The 17,038-nt window shown below is 39.5% G+C and overlaps 1 protein-coding gene across 1 annotated transcript in view; it reads right to left on the reverse strand.

The window, feature by feature from the left end:
- Positions 1 to 17,038, reverse strand: part of KCTD19 (potassium channel tetramerization domain containing 19) — a 20,320-nt gene continuing 3,282 nt past the window's right edge. Inside the window, 15 exon segments of the mRNA XM_032195773.1 lie at positions 1 to 99; positions 468 to 569; positions 788 to 942; positions 1,942 to 2,133; positions 3,477 to 3,539; positions 3,680 to 4,325; positions 5,794 to 5,902; positions 6,958 to 7,041; positions 8,791 to 8,933; positions 10,417 to 10,520; positions 12,075 to 12,235; positions 13,109 to 13,291; positions 13,598 to 13,799; positions 14,728 to 14,919; positions 15,522 to 15,672. Of these exon segments, the coding sequence (XP_032051664.1) occupies positions 1 to 99; positions 468 to 569; positions 788 to 942; positions 1,942 to 2,133; positions 3,477 to 3,539; positions 3,680 to 4,325; positions 5,794 to 5,902; positions 6,958 to 7,041; positions 8,791 to 8,933; positions 10,417 to 10,520; positions 12,075 to 12,235; positions 13,109 to 13,291; positions 13,598 to 13,799; positions 14,728 to 14,919; positions 15,522 to 15,672 (2,586 nt within the window).

The raw sequence follows: 17,038 nt of genomic DNA on the forward strand, positions 1-17,038 counted from the left end.
TTACATTTCCAAGGCAAAGTATGAGACGGATCTAGCAAGCCCTCTCTCTATCAGTAAATCAAGGCAGCGGCTGTACTTCCACGCAAATGGCAAGGTAAACTGAAAAGGCACAAAAACAAGGTCACCATTAAATCCCCTGCTGACTGCAGAACAGCAGCATCGCTGGCTCCTTGCTGCATATTTCTTAACCATCCTAGAAGTCTTCCACCTACTTTTTGTGGACACTCTCACAAATTAGCGGCACAGTTTTAAACTTTTATTAAGGCTAGACATTACACTAGTCAATTAATGTGCTGAAAAATTCCCCCCCGTAATTCATTTGCAAGCAGCTGGAACGAGAGAACCAGCTTAAGCTGAATGCCAACAGTAATAATAATAATAAAAAAGACACCCCAAACACACACTCACACGTGCACAAAAACTCTCAGCCGGCTCTACAGCATCACCTGGTGGCGAATGCTACTTACTTCCACCCACTGCAGTAGCTCTTCACGAATCTTTCTGTCCCGTTTAAAATACTCCGTGTTCAGTAAATCAGCGACAAACTCCATGGGTGTGAGCTGCTGGGTCTAAAACACAGAACGTGACATCGTCATTCCAGCAAGCAGGGACTCTTGCTTAATGAGGAGCATTAATTATCCTTGTTGAAACTTCTCAGCAGGCAAGCTGCTAAATGCTCCATCTCACTCTATTGAAGAGCGCAAGTTTTTATGTCCTGCCACCCATCGGTGGCCTGGGGAAGCTGAGAAACCACAACTCAGCCAAATTGCCATGACCTTGTACCTACCCAAAGCCTGTTCACAAGGGTCATGATCTTGGCTGTGATTTCCTTGGGATCCTTCTGCCTTATGGAGTCCAGGATGACATCAGTCAGGAAAAAGTGGCACTTCCTGGCATAGAATATCTCCTCACGCGAGAGAGAAAAGCGAAGAAAAACGATATCTACAAGAAACAGTTCGAAGAACACAAAAAAGGATGTGGTTACAGCATTCAACATTTCAGTCATCCAACCTTTGGCTTCTTTAATGCCTTTCCTGTCCAAGGTTTTAATGCAATGGAGTCCTAACAGCCAGTTTTCAAACCTGAGCTCAACTTAAGGGTTTGCCCAAACGAAAACTGAATATAGATTTCAGGACATTCACCCTGGGCTTTGTTTCATTTCTTTTCAGCTACATTTAAATGCATGTGTGTTCATACACACGTTATTGGTTTACATACGCACACCTGCACAAGTAGTGCACGGCACTGTTGGCCACAAGGTGAGCACAGGGGCTCACTCTGCCCACCAGGAAGACTCATGCTCACGCTCCAAGAAGTCTCAGCTGGAACTGGGCCCCCACAGCACCACAATCACCTTCCCAGACAGGACACAGCAGTGCTCTCGTGCCTGCCCATCTCCAAAGCCTAAGGTCTAGCCCTTTTCCCAGCAAGACGGGAGACACCTGGGATCAGTACCTGGGATCTGACACAGCACCAGGGAAGGGCCACTGCACTATTCTGCTACAATATTTAAAAAATGTGTGTGTATATTATGTATTTTTTATATATAAAATACATATTTCACATCAATAAACAAGTATGCAATAGACTAGGAAGCTGCCTTTCACTCTTGCATATCCTTGAACAATCTGTAACCACCCGGATAATGAGTTTACTGGTTTTCCTCCTTTTTTTTTTTTTTTTTCTCCCTGATTCTTTCCAGTTCTGTAGCTCTCTAACAAATTCAATGCATTAAAGAGCTTCACTGGGAAATATTTAAGACACCTGCAAGGTTAGGCAGCTGCTGTCCCGCTGCTTTGAAGAATTAAGTCTTAGCAGTAGTTAAGCTGCAATAACCCTAGGTACTCAGACAGTCAGAACTGGCAACGAATCATGACAGAGATAATACTAAAAACTCTGCAGCAACATCATTTTTCTTACCTTTTGAACATCCTTTCTTACCTTTGGGTAGTGCTTGAGTGCTTGAATTACCCAGCTGGGTGCCATCCAGCAGAATGCTGTAAACAACACTCTCTTCATTGCATGTGTGAAAGCCATCACTGCCTAAAACTGGAGGATGTTCAACTTTAAGAATCAGCCCTACATTTCTGTGATCTTCCAGAAGAACCGGGGTTTGTTTGCTGTCCATTGTTTCTGTGAATGAATACAAGCTGAGTTTTATAGCACAGCCCATGCAGAAGTACTGGAATAAACACATTTGTTCTTTTGTAAGTGTGACCACAAAATTGTCATCTCATTTAAGTTATGCGCTTTCTTTGTCTTCATTCTGTCATGAGGTTTTGCCAGGAAAAGTGAAATGCCAATAGACAGAAAATAGCAACTTTTTCATCAAATAATTTACAATCTGAAGTATAATATTACAGGTTTTCTCTACTCCCCTCTTTCACAGGGAAAATTCAGAAAAAGTAACCATTACACATTGCTTAACAAAAACCAAGCATAATTTAGTCCGGGATTCTTTCAAGGGATATGAAAGAGGTTTTTTTTTTTTTTTTTTTTTTTTTAATAGGAAAAAATAATAATCCAGCTTGCACTGCTATAGTAACAAAAACATCCACAATCATTATTAATACATTCTGCTTTGCCAGCAATTCTGTGAAAACTCACAATGTTGCCCACTGTGGAAGTGGTACAGGGTAAATCACATCCTTTTTAGGGTGACGGGAGAAGTCTTGGACTGGGACTTTCCACTGAGGTTTCCTGAGCTTGCATTTAGTATCTTGGCTATCAAACATTTTTAACTCCTACACACGGCTGTGGAAACTTCTGGGTTTAACATAAACTCAGCCTTTGTGCTAAATTACAGGTTTCTGTAACTTGGTCTGTGCCCAGTGATCTCACTGGTTATAGTGGACTTTATTCAGCTCAATTCACACTAGTAGTATGGATCTGTTGTTAGACCCTACATCTGAAACCCTTGTAAAACATTTAAGGTTTCATTTTTTTTCAGGCTCTGGTGACTGAACCATTGCTATCTTTGTACACTGCCAGCAACTCCAGTAAAAGCACTAATAAAATACCACATATACCTAAAAAAAGATTCTGTTAGCAAAACCTGTCTGAATGGCAAAGACAATTTAAAAGACTTTTCAAAATATTCTCAGGATCTGAGGATGTCCTCAGGAGAGGACTGAAGGACACAAAGTCTCCTTATTCACTGTAGTCCCAATATCAAACTAGGATCCCGATTTTTGTGCCATTACCAACCATTAATAAACTCCAAATGTCTCAGAAATGCAGACGGATAACTTCTGCACATCAAAACAGCTTCACTGCTCATTGCACAGCTATAAAGGCAGAGTAACAAGGAGACAATTAAAGTACAATTCATTAACACTAGTGGATCAAAAAGCTGCTCGACCTTTCTGGCAAACACTCTTTTAGTATCAAACTCTGCATAGATAAGTGATAAAAAAAAAAAAAAAAATCCACCAGTCATAACCAGGCCCTTGCTTAGCAGCTGGCAATCAACTTACTGCCTTTTATAGGGATGAGTTTCATCTGCAAGCTCTCATCTCTTACTTCACTGGGTAAACTTCCTACAAGCAGGAGAACAAGAAAAAGGCTGAGACCATCACTCTGAAGTTCAGCAGCACGATCAAAGTATCTTATTTATATACAAGTGATTCAGTTAATTACTCCCCTCATTTTTGAAAACAATCCCAAAGTAATCATTTACCTTCTGCTTGCTCCCTGTTTATGTTCTCTGTATTTTTTCCTATTGTGGGAGTAGTTTTTATGGTGCTGAATTTGTATGTTCCAGCACTTGGAGTAACTGGCAGACTCTGTTTGAGCACGTATTGGTCCAGCTGCTTTCCTTCAGCCCCGGCTTCACATTGGGTAATGGGACTGTTTTCTTGAGTTGTAAAGCTTATTTTCCCAGGAGAACAAGCAACAGAAGCTTTGACACCTCTGTCGTTTTCAGGAGTGTTGTACTGAGATACACTGCCTGTGATGCAACCATCAGATACTTCTACGTGCTGAGAATCACATCTCTTGGAGTTCACCATGTCCCATTCCTTTACCAGGGAAAGTAATTTCTGGATGTGAGTTGCTGAGTCTTTGTTTTCTTCTGTCTTTGTTAAACTGCTTATTTCTCTCTTCCTTGGAGGGCTTGCTGAAAGTAAGCTGGAGTTCACCATACTGTGTGAGGATTCTTCGTCTTCTCCAAGTGTATTCTTTCGCTTTGTCCCCCTAGCCCGCGATACCATTTTGGAACACTTTGCCTTCTCCCCATTGGTATCTTGCTTTCCTGTCAGATCTCTTATATTACTCCATGTATTAATGCAGTGTTTACTGGAATCCACAGCTGCATATGGATACACCTAAAATACAATGAAGCGTTGTTATTTCTAATTTAGAAATAATTTCTAAATTCTAATTCTAGTTAGAATTTCTAATTCATTGGAAGGAAGTGTAAGTCTGGCCTTTCCTAATAACTGATATGTTTTTTTCATTCTACTACAAGCATTTAATTTAAGGACTGAGTTCTTAATCTCTGGAAAATATTTTCTCACTTCTATGCTGGATGCCTTAAGAATTATCAGGGCAGTGTTTGGACAGCCTTAAGACTGTCCAAACACTGCCCTGATAATTCAACACCAATGCTATGCTGTCCTGCATCACTTAGTGAGATGCTGGCCCTGCTTGTGTGCCTTGGCCACTTCAGTTTCTTTCTTCAAGTTCTGCTGAATTCAGCGATTGGAAATGTCTCTTCTACCGCTACAACTGAGAAAAATGTGGTTATGTGAAAAAACAGCGGCACATTCTACACAAGATGTACACAATTTGGCAAATTAAAGATGTTCAACTGCTCTACCACCTGAACAGCAGTGTTAATTAAGCTGCAGGTTGGAGCAGCTTGGTGTTGGTGTGTAAATGCTGCACAGGCAGCACCTGCTTTCACCTTTCCTTAGCAGACTGAGGGCAACTTTCAGCTGCTGTTGTCCAGCTAAGAACTAAAAGTAGGCAAAGATTTGAGTGGGAAGCACTTCAACCCATTCCACTGATTTCACAGACAAGAAAGTTTCTGCAGGATGCCTGAGTGCACTGCTTCAGCTTGCAGCTCCCACCCGAGGCTGCTGGGCCTATAGGAACCACACATCCATGACAGAATCACGCCAGGGAATGCCAGTTCATTTAGCATTTCCTGGTCATGCCTGACTCACATAGGTCACGGATCCTGCTAACTCCAGGGCTGCAGTGATTTCTTCCTGCATTTCTTTACTACCTTAAAGCACTTAGCAGGAAGCAGGAGATTTGTTTCTACATCCTCTTTGGTCAGAGGTCTGAACCTGTGACCCAGCCACAGTTTGCAAGCCACACTGAAGTCTGGGTGAAAACATTTCCTACCCTCGGTGGCAGGGACTCACTAAGTAACCAGGAAAGCAAATCACAACACCAAAAAGAATCTAAAAGAGCGTAGCCTTGTGGTGCTTAGACCAAGCTAACACAGACAAGAGGTTGTTGTCCTTATGCTTTGGACTATCTGATTTAGAGTGTACAGTCACTGGATAAAAAGAAACAGCAGGGTAGCACCCAGAACACTGCTAAAGCACCCTGACTTGGAGTCAGTAAGTGTGGATGTTTAGCATTTAAATTCTCTCTTTACAGAAGAAGCTGTTTTGTGTTTTTGTAATATGCAAGCAGAATGCCTAATGCTGTTCTCCACACTCCCTGGATGCTCAAAACCTTTCTTTTTTAAGTAGTGAAGAATTTAAATTTGTCATCTTTCTAGTTCAAGTTGCATTTAAAAAGGCTTTATGGCAACATATTCTGAAAAACAAGCCTTACCTCTTCTGGGTCTTTGCTGAACTCATGCTCCTTATTCCAAGACTCAGTATCTAATCTTCTACATGGAAAAGAACCTTCATTGTGCAATTCCTTGCTTTGGATCCACAATCTAGATAACAAATATTTACAATTATTATAGAACTTTTTTCCAGGGGCAACACACACTCAGCCTGCAAAAGGAGCTGCTAGGGCTTCCACTCATCAGGAGATCTGTTTATACCCCATTCATTTTTATTATGAATTATTTTCAAACTTCTGGGGAATTAAAGGAATTCACAATTATCACTACTGTGTAATACAAAGGCAACCCAGGACCAGGAGACTTCATTGCTCACCTGTACTGAGAAGTTCTGAAATGCAATGCTGCAGACACACAGTAGATATATATTTTTTTTCTCTTCTGTTTCAGCATCCACAAAGCTTTGACCAGTGGATTTATGTAAGCCTTACTTATCAACTCAGGCTATGTTTATATAACATCAGACTTGGGGTTTGTTTCTCTCTCTCTTTTTTTTTTTTTTTTTTTTTTTTTTCTGTGAAGACGTTTTGTACGCTTTGGGGAGCAAGCTATTCAGATTCAGGACGATCACTTACATTCATGGAATCAAAACCAGGTTAAAAAACTGCTTAAAAAACTGAGCCTCTGACAGTGACTGCCTGAGTTGCACATCTGTCTTTGAAAAGGTGAAACACCTCTGGACGCACAGAGTAGCTGATGCTCTCTGCCTACAGACATAGATTTGAGAAGATTGCCTATTGAGCTGACTGATCTAGCGATGAACTCTATGGACCAATCTGGCTCCTGAAAGAGCACAGAAGAAACTACTAGCAAATGGGTTTGCAGATTGACAATTTGCAGATTTCTCCACAACATGGTTGGAGAAAATGCTCCAGTAGGTCTCCAGAAAGCAGCTGAGGCTTGACAAAGCCAGGGCTGAGCCCTGAGCTGACTGATGACTCTTCTGTTACTCTTCCTGTATCCAAATAACTCATCGGGAAAAAATATGGCCCAAAAGGAAATAGAATTGCTCATCCTCCACTGGCTATGTTTCAAAAGGAAATGACAAAATTGTGTTCCTTTCAAGGAAGGACAAATACTTATAGGTCAGATGAAAGGGCATTATACTACAGAAAAGAAAAAGAAAGAAGAAAATGTTTATCTACCTGTACGCATCACTGTGATAAAGTGCTTCTAAAAGAGAAGGAATCTGGTACTCCTCTGCTTCTTGACAAAATAGAGGCCATTCTCTGTAAGTTGTAAATTAACTTAACTGTAAAATCACTAAAAATCAACCTTACCTGATTATTTTACCCAGTTATATATGTATATTCTGGAAGCTTAGACAGTCAGTGCACAAACTAAAATTCACTCACGTAAGTGATTTTTCTTTTAACGTATGGACAAATAGCTTATCATTTTAAATACCAAAAAGCACCCAAAACAAGGTGTTTTTTTGTTTTGTTAGTGTTTTTGTTAAATGTTTCAGACCAAACATCCAAGCAATGAAGAAAAAATCTAGTGCTATTGAAAGTCATAGAAATTTTACCATTAACTACCATTGACTTCTACAGAATCTGAATTTTATATCAGCAATCCAAAATTAGAGGGCTCTTTTAAAAAGGTGCAACCAAAATAAATAAGCTCCTAAACCAGAAGCATTCAGCAGTATCTCTCTGAATTTTTGTCAGGCTTGTTATCTTCAAAACTTTTTCAAGCTATTGACCCCTTACTAGCTAAGCGGGTCTGTCCCCTCTTTTTCCCCTTTCTTTCTGTAATTAACCATGGATGACAGAAACCTGATTTTGAGAAGCAGGAGTCCTGCTCTGCTCTGCGATGCTCATGATGCTTTCTCATGTTGAAAATTCACCCTGGCATTTTCCTTAGAGAATCCCATAATGGGGGTTCACAGGTTTGAAGGCTTCTAGGAAATCTAGCATTCCCTGAAATACTCTTAGCCCTAGAACATGCTACTAAGCTGTTAGCGTTGCTCTTGGTCTTATCCAATTTAGTGTCTCTCCAGCCATTCCCAGGCGTGGTTTGGCCAACTGGATGTTCCTGGGACTGTTTGCAGTGGGCAGGAGCGAAGCCACCAGCTCGGGGAGGTTAAGGCATGTCACCAGCAGAAATGCAGCTGGCCTCAGTGACCAGAAACATTCCCAGATATATTTAGTTTGCTTGTATAGATATAACTGTAATGTTTGACATCTGACTTCCTGTGCCTTTGATGTTAGCCGTGAAGGCAAACAGTGATTAATATTCCAAAGAAGACATGGTGTAACAATTCTGTTGTCTTTGGAGGAAAGAATGAAAATGCATACTCTTCATGGCAACAGCTAAGTGTGCTAAAAATGACCACATCAGCTGGTGAGCTAAAAAGCCATGATCAGTACTGAAGAGAGTCTGCCTACTAGGATCAATCCAGCAAACAAGGGCTTTAAGGACTGCAGAGACCAAAGGATGCGATGCCATACAGACTTTCATCCTAACAGATGGGAGGAGGGAGGTGTTCTCTCCTGCTTAGGAGCCCTGTGATCCTGCACTCAATGCCACTGCCTTTTTGGAAGAGATTTTCCAGCATTAGAACAGAGATACCAGTAGAGGGAGCAGATGCAGTATTTTTCAGCTGAACTAAACCAGATTTAGCTGTCCCTGCTGTAAATAAAACACAGAAATCTGAAGATGAATGCAATGATAATTTTTTGTTTGTTTGTTTTGTTTTTTCGTTAAATGCTTGCACACAGTACACAAATCTTTGATGTACCCTGCAGTACAAGTATCTGGTGTACCAATCATTAAAATAAAGGCATACTTATCTCACCACAATCTCTAAATCCCAACAATTCATGTTTAGATAGAATGGTTTACTTCAGGACTAAAATAAAAATTCTTAATTCCTTTGGACAGTTATTTCTATGAAAATCAGAAAACAAATGCCCATGCTTGTTTCCCTTATAATTATCTAAAATAAAAGAAACATGCAAATTCGCCCTACTTACTTAAATTCTGTTGGCAAAAATAATTTCCCAAGTCTTAGAAAGTTGAGAACATGCCGAAACATTTGTCCATCTCCATGGATTAGAAGACTTTGACCATAGGTGATCCAACAGACTTTTTTGTCATTTGACAGCAGCTCTGGGTACTACAGAAAAAAATAAATATTAAGACCGTAGAAACAACATTTTCTCAGAGTAAGAAGATGTCTCTTCTTGTTATGAAAGCAATTCTTCAACTTACATAATTCTAAATGTAGGAAAGTAATTCTAGGTCATCGCATTAATTTTGTTATCAAGAGGGGCGACCATACTATAGTGAGTGGAATCTGTTCCAGACTAAGCACATTAATCCTGCTGTGTGTATAGTACTGTCTTCTTCTTAAGTATTTGTAGCTTCACAAATTCTGCGTAAAAAGTTGTATAGAAATTTTGAAAGGGGAAAAAATTAGTTCTTACGAAGTACTAGAGTCACTGTCTGGAGTATGCTAGGCTATGCACCAGACTACCCAAAGCTGTGCAGAAAGTCTACCTCCTAATGAACAACCTGAAGCCCGTGTTGGTTTTCAGATGTGGAAACAAATATCACATGGCCCTTAGAAACTACACGTAGACTAAATTCAAGCTGGCTACATATGCCACAGCTTTTATTGTAAGGGACTGTGGGGCTCTTCTGGTAAAGGATCGGGGCTGTCTTCTGCTTGGCACCAGTGATGGGATATCAGCTGTACAACAGATAAGCTCTGAAGAACCCACAAGGCTATGCAAAAAGTGCCTCTCTTCAAGCATGCCCTTTACTTCATATTAACATGCATGTTAGGATGTAGAAGGAGCCCTGGAATCCAACCTGCACCTGAAACTGTAAACCTGCCCAGTGGTAGTGGACACAATGAAGCTGAAACACACACACACGGTTTTGAAGTATCTAAAATAGCATGAAGGCATGTGGCATGAAAATGCATTATGGCAACTGAAGGCACAAAACATGGAGGAGGAGGACGGGGCAGCCAAGGTCCTATAGCTGTGCCCATACAGCCCAGGAAACATTCCTGGAGGAAGCCCTCCCCAGAGCCACATCTGGGTTGAATTTCAGAAGAAACCAGATGGTGCACTCCTATGAGCTCCTATAAATGCCGCAAAGCATGCTAAGTATTTGCACCTGATTATCAATATGTTCTTAACTCCTTGTTAATTCAAAGCAATTTCCTATGAGATTTTCTTTAACTCACTAAAATTCAGTTCAGTGGGTTTAAGATCATGCATAAGGTTAATCAATACAGTCAAGGCTCTGCTATTTTTCTCTTTGTTCTTGAAGATTTCCTGTGCAAGTTATAGAGGGAAGGAAAAATCCTGTTTGGATATCTTTTCTCAGTGAAAGGATTAAACAAGTTCCATCAAGTTGGGCCCTTAATGGCCCAACTACTTATATTACTAGCCCAGAAAGTACTTTCTTAGGAAGTCCAGATTTATTTCCCTCAGGTACTTGAACATATTCCACTTAATATAATGCCTGGGGCAAAACCATTCTAATAATTCTTATTATTAGAAATTTAGATTATGCTCTGTAGGATTACAGAATCTGCCTTAGGAAGGGTCATGCTAAGCCAACCAAAGACAATTAATTATCCATACCTTCAGTAGTGTCTGTAAGTAAGTTTCATACCAGTTACTTCCTACATAAACTTTCACAATCTGATGCAGTGAGCATGCTGACACTTCTGCCGTCCAGTCTGCACCTAGAGATGGAGTAACAAATGGAAAGGTGACAACTAAAATAACTGTCAGCAGTAACTTTAGATCTATAACAAAATAATTTAAAAAAATAATGGATTTTTCATCAAAACAATGTAAATAGCAAGAATTATCTGAAATAGTGAGGTAACAGAGCACGCTGTGTATATAGAGCTGCAACTCTCATGCTTCTTTGCTCATACACAACCACAAGGAAATAACAGGTGAGGATGTAATGTCAGAATAGTGGACAACTTGGTCCATCCACGCTGCAGCCAAACCACCTCTCCTCTAAACTTGAAGATAAGAAGAAGAAGGCTGCATACATTAGCATAGTCTCGATAACTCAACAGTTTTATCACCTAAGGTAGGCGAGCCTAAGTACACTCTTACATTGTCATGAAAAGTAATGAATTATTTCCAGATTACTGGGAACAAAGGAAAAAAATGAGAGGTCTTTGAAAGTGAAAACTCAGCTTGTCAGCAAGTGGAAAGCTAGTGGAAAGCCAGGGCAAGCTGGAATACCAGAGCCTTGCCCATCTTGGCAAGGAGCCTCACTCCTTATTTTCTTTGAAGATGATGTTATCATGGCAGGTGCGAACCTCAAACAGCTTGTATATGCAGAGGGCAGATATAACCCATCAGCTTTGGATACGTTTCAGTCTGGGATCAGACCACATCCCACCTTAGTGTTGAAACAAAGATGTGGGAAAGCTCCTGTTGAAATCCTTACCAATATAGTTCATCTTATTGTTTTAGTTAGTAATTCCCGTGACTATCTGCTTTAGGAAAAATCAAAATCTTTGCATTCCAATAGAATAGTTAAAAACAGATAAATAATAATAATACAAAACTTTGAAAAGCGCTCCAACATGGAGAATTTTATTTCTTACAAGAGCCCAGGCCTTTACAGAAGATATAAGTAAGCCACACTCTTAAAGGAATGATATATGGGGCTATAGGTAATGACATAAATAGATTCTAGGGTTCTCTAAACAATGAACAAACTAGAACATGGTTGTCTTGTACAGCTACTGCAGTGAGACTATCTTTCATAACATATAGGGAGCTGAGGCATCATTTACTGTTACAACGTTTGAGTCACAATTATTTTTTCTAGCAGCTTTCTCCAACATACTAATCAAGAGTGATGCATAATTCAGTAACTGCTGCTTCAATTTAAGACCAAAGCTTCCTATCCAAGGGTTAGAGCATCACTCCTTTCTACAGAGACACCTTTTGCATGGAAGGGCAGGGAGGAATTTCAAACATCAGCCCTGTCACGTTGTTCTGGTGAAAATTGCTGATGGCTCAAAACTGGCAGGACAAACAACCCCTACGGGAAAACAGAGGGCCCTGACAGTGGAGTAAGCTGGAAGTAAGGTCACTGCTACCACATAAGTCAAACTTCCAAATAAACCACAACAAGTACATTTAGAATCCTACAAGCTGAAGTTTGAGCCAGGAGGAAAGGATTATTGACTGATTAATTGCATCCAGGCAATAATCCTCAATCTGCTCTAAAACAAAAAGATTTTTTGAAAAAAATCTTGACTTACTGTAATCTCTGCTCCCCAATGACATCTGTTGCTTCAGATAGCATTTTAAAGCATCTTTCATCGGCTCGTATGTACTGTCCATTTTGTCCAAATAAGCACAGAGCTCTTGGATTTCAGAAATATTTTCAGTGAGAGGAAGTTGGCAAGTTCCCAACCAATTTCTATCCAAAAGAAGTAGAAATCACATTTTCTTTTTATTTTTATATTTCTACTACTTATTTTTATTGAGTACAAGTCAGTAAATACAAATTTTCCTAAATATGTTTTTTGCACCTACTGATCTTTACTTGTAACTTTTTTTTTTTTCATGAATTGAGAGCCCTGGGCAATCCACAGTAAATCTGGAGCTATCAAATAATGATCTGAAATAGCTTTGATTAAACGTTTTAATATGTTATTTCTCCTACACTGCATCATTACCCAGTGACAACAGCAAGTGCACACAAATGCTAGGGGCAGAGATGAGCTGATTACGTGTTTTATCTTCCTGTCGGCTTTCTGTGAGCCTTCAGATTTTAGGGGTAGCATGTGTTTCTGCTACATTGTCTAGGCAAGAGTGCTACCAGCATGGAGATTTCAAATGTAGTATCCAGACATCTACATTCTTTGTTGGAACGGGCAAAGTGGTACAACTTTTCTGTGACTTTCAAAAAAAAAACAAAAACAAAACAAAAACTGTACCCATAGCCATTGAGGTGCTTTTGAAAATTCCCTACAAGGAATAGTATGTGTTAAGAACGTGTTATCACTTAAAAATAACTAATAATATTAAGTTTTAGGGATGTTATCGCCTGAAAATAAATGATGATAATAAAAAAAATCCGCGTATCACTTTGGAATTTGAGGCTTATCAGCCTGCAATATAATAGAAGGACATGATTGCTCCTGTAGTTGCAGTTATGTGTGAGCTGAGTTAATGAACACCGTGATTTCCAAAGGTCAGACTCATGGGAAGAGCACCCGGTTTTGGCTCCGAAGATGCCCACCGCTCCCCCAGCTCCGGGGTGACCACCGGGGAGCTGCCTGCCGCCTACCTGGCGTGCTGGAAGAGGCCGCCGGTGCCGCAGATGTGGAGCCGCCGCCGGTCACTGCTCATGCGGAGCTGTCCGAGGACTGAGTCGGGATATCGCGACAGCAGCCCCAGCGCCAGGCAGAAGAGGGGCGCCCGCCGCCCCACCGTGCCCCGCCGCCTGCCAGCGCCTCTCCCTGCCGCGCCGCTGCCTGCCAACCAAGGAGATGCAAGAGGGGTGTCAGGTCCCAATCAAGCACTGATTGATAATTGCAACCCTATTTCCCACCCTTCCTAAGGCGACTTCGCTGGATTTTCTTTCTTGTACATGGTGGTTTTAAGGTTGTCGTTATGAAATGGGATGTTTGGAACAGGAATGGTGGCAATAGGTCCAACAGCAAGCCACCACAGAAGCACAGAATTTAGCCTGGAAGGAGGTCCTTCCTCCTGGGTGCACCTCTAGGGTGCCCAGGGACACATCAGAATATCTTCTGAGATCTCCAAGGAAGGAGACTCCAAAGCTCCTGAGCAGCCTGTTCCAAGGTGCAGTCAATGTGCATTATGTTACCTCTATGGATAATATGCTATAGTACCTCTATAGATCCTCAAAGCATCTATAAGTTCAGGAATTCCCAGAAGTAAAACTTCTTCCTCCAAGACATCGATGTTGGAGAAGTCATCGGGCAACAAGATCTTCTCTGAGCGGAGAAAGTTAACTTGAAAATAAAAATAAAATATTGGAAGTGTGTGTTGGCGTCTGCTGTCCAGTGCTCAGATCTAGCAAAAAGAGGTTCCTGCAACTTCCCTTAGTATTACTATTTACACGTAGACATACACGCAGCAGATAATGAATCTGCACCAGGAAATACTGCCTTTGAAACAAAATCCTGAAAACTAGGTTTGTGCTGGAGGAGACCTGATACAGCATAAATGACAGGGTAAGCACAGAATCAGGCTAGCTTTGTTTATTAGAGCAGCCTAAGAAATTCCTGTAAGAGGTTTCCTGTTTGTTTGGCTGATTCTTTTCCCTGGGCACAGCCCCCTCCCAATGTGTACTTAAACGTGTTTTCCCATAGGCTAACATCAGAATTTATCCATAGGACTAGCAGAGCAAAGCTCCAGCAATTTCTTTTCTCACATTGACTGAGCCCTCTGAGGATGAAATGCTACTCTGATGGAGGATTTATTTGGTCCTGCCATACTTCTGAGATGTACTTGTCTTTTTTTTGAAAGTGGAGTACTATTTCATGAACAAATGACAATTTTTTTTTGCTAGCAAAAAAGATACAAGAGTGGGTGAACATTTAGAGTCACTACGTTAAGTTTTATCTTTCTTAATTACCAGTTGTCAACAGCAGTTCTGGTCCTTGATGCCATTAATGCATTTCAGTTCAGAAAACCATTGGATTAGTAAAGACAAATAAGTAGGACCATAAGTAGGTAGTTTTAGGTACATATACTCTGGAAGCCACTTGGTAGATGCTTTGCTTGTTAGTTGTTAAACAGAGCAGTAAAACAAAACCAAAAAAAAAAAAAAAAAAAAAGATTCTGACTTTTAAAGAAGTATTATTGAAGATGGAAAGAAATAGTTTAATTAAAATGATTTAGACGTGTCATAATAATAATTTAAAAAAGAATAGTTACCTATGAAACGGAACTCACTGCATCCACATTCAATCAGGACTGCATTCTCAAGCAGCCACAGCAAATTGTCATCATTAACTAGCGCAGGATATTTTCTCACTAAATCTAGTGGCAAAAAACAGTAATTCACTTCTTCTTCTGTATCAAGTAAAGGTGTATCCACTAGCCCTAGGGGAGCACTTTCATGTAAACCTAGGCAAAGACAATTGCAGAAAAATCAATAGATAAATAAAGAAGAATTCAAATGACCTGGCTCTAGTACAGCAAAGCTAATAAAAGTGCATTAACATTGTGCAACACTTAACATTCCCCCAAAAATAGTGTTATAGCTACGTGCTAGCCCAGCACAAATCAAGAAAATATTTGTGTGGTGTTTCTTATTTATTTAAATAATGATGAATACAGAAGAAAAGATGACAAGAAAACCTTTTCAAAACTCTAAAACATTCCTGGCTTGCAACAAACTAACAGTCTATGGACAATCCTAAGACTGCAAAAGAATTATCAAGCCCCTAATGCGAAGTTTCCTATACAAAGAGTGAGAAAGAGCCGTTGAAGATGAAAACACCCTATCAAGAGTGATATGATCAAGATGTGATCAAACATCTGGAAAATGATGTGCAAAAATAGGGCAAGAAATTTAAATCCTTCTCGTGTTTCTGTAACCAAAAATTCTGAACTGGTCCAAATGCAAGCACACATCTACAACTAGAGGTAACCCTGCCAAGGCATCTAAGTGATAAAAGCACTCGCTGCACTTGACAGAACCCTGGAAAAGGGGCTGGGACACTTACCTGTGAATGCTTTTCTTTTGGGAGAAACCTCTGAGGGCTTGCTGGTACTTTTTCGCGTTCTCCAGTAACTTGGAGATGTTCTTTGAGCTACTGGTATATCGGCAGGTCGAACACATAAATCATGTTTCTCCTCCTTCAAATTATCTAAGATCTGTTAAAATACATACATTTTTTTCTGTTTAGTACTTCAACTCAAATAATTAACCAAAAAAAAAAAAATAGGTATGGGAAAGAACCTAATCCATGTTGCTATGCCATAGTTCACATCCATATGTCATGGAATATGGTACATGGACAAGAATAAGCATACATTAAATTCCTGATTTTTAGATACCTAAAGGTATCTGGAATGAATGTGTGAGGCATATTGCACGTGTAATATAAATAATTTATATATTCAAAAAAAAGCCAATTATTTTTGCAGCATTTGAGTTCTGATGGTATTTCTTTGTATTCTGGCTCTGGAATTCAAGACAGAACATTACATGTGTAAAGGTACACAACAGAAAAAGCCAAAAACACAGCAGTAAGCTCTTTTAAATAACATCTTTACCATAAGCTGAAGGAATTCAATGATTATAAGAGGGAGTTGATGTTTGACTCAATTATAGTAATTATTAACAGTCTATATTCCTAATCTTTTATGGAATGATAAATTATTTTAAACCTGGAAAAAATAGTTACACATACTTTTGTAGGCTATTAAATATGAAGTAAATTTAGAGCTACAGTTATGACTACTAAAGCACAGATGTAATATACCTTCATGAAATTAATAAGGTTGCACTGACAATCACTTAAAAGCCAGAAACTTCAAGAATTCTAGTTCAGTGAAGCGTGTTCCTGGCCATACCACAGTAGCTCCATGTTAAATATGTGATTGTGTACTGTTAACACAACAGACTACTGAGGTTTGGTGGTCTTCCTCTCCCAACCTATTTGGAGATGTTACATCTTTAAATACGGTCCTAAAAAAAAAATAAAATAAAAAATCCAAAAATGTTAATGTTAAACCCAAAATGCTAACATTTTGGGCTAAAGATGTTAAACATTGTAGTATTTTTGAGAGAACTTGATAAATAGTACAAAAAAAAAAAAAAAAAGGAAAAAAAATAAAAGAAATTCAGAGTTTAAACTTAGAGGAAATGCAAATACTAACACATGAAAATACACAGTTCATCCATGCAGGAAGTATGGACTCAGCCTTCACTGATACAATTCAAAATCACAATTCAATTTCAATACATAATTCTTGTAGATAAGCAGTAAATTAAATATTAAAGGTCTCCATTTAATATGTCTATTTATGCAACTAAAGAATAGGAGGAGAGGAAGAAGTATTATTTCCCTGTTTGAACAATGAATTCAGTGACTTCCTACTGGGATGAATTTCTTTTCTGGCAAACTGAACCTTTTCAGGGAACAACAGAATGGGTGGTAATCTCATATTTTTTTTTTTATTTTTTTTCAGATTAGAGGGTTCATATTCAACAGGACTGGTCAATATAATTGTTATA

This window comes from Aythya fuligula, chromosome 12, assembly GCF_009819795.1.
Source record: "Aythya fuligula isolate bAytFul2 chromosome 12, bAytFul2.pri, whole genome shotgun sequence".
NCBI lineage: Eukaryota > Metazoa > Chordata > Aves > Anseriformes > Anatidae > Aythya > Aythya fuligula.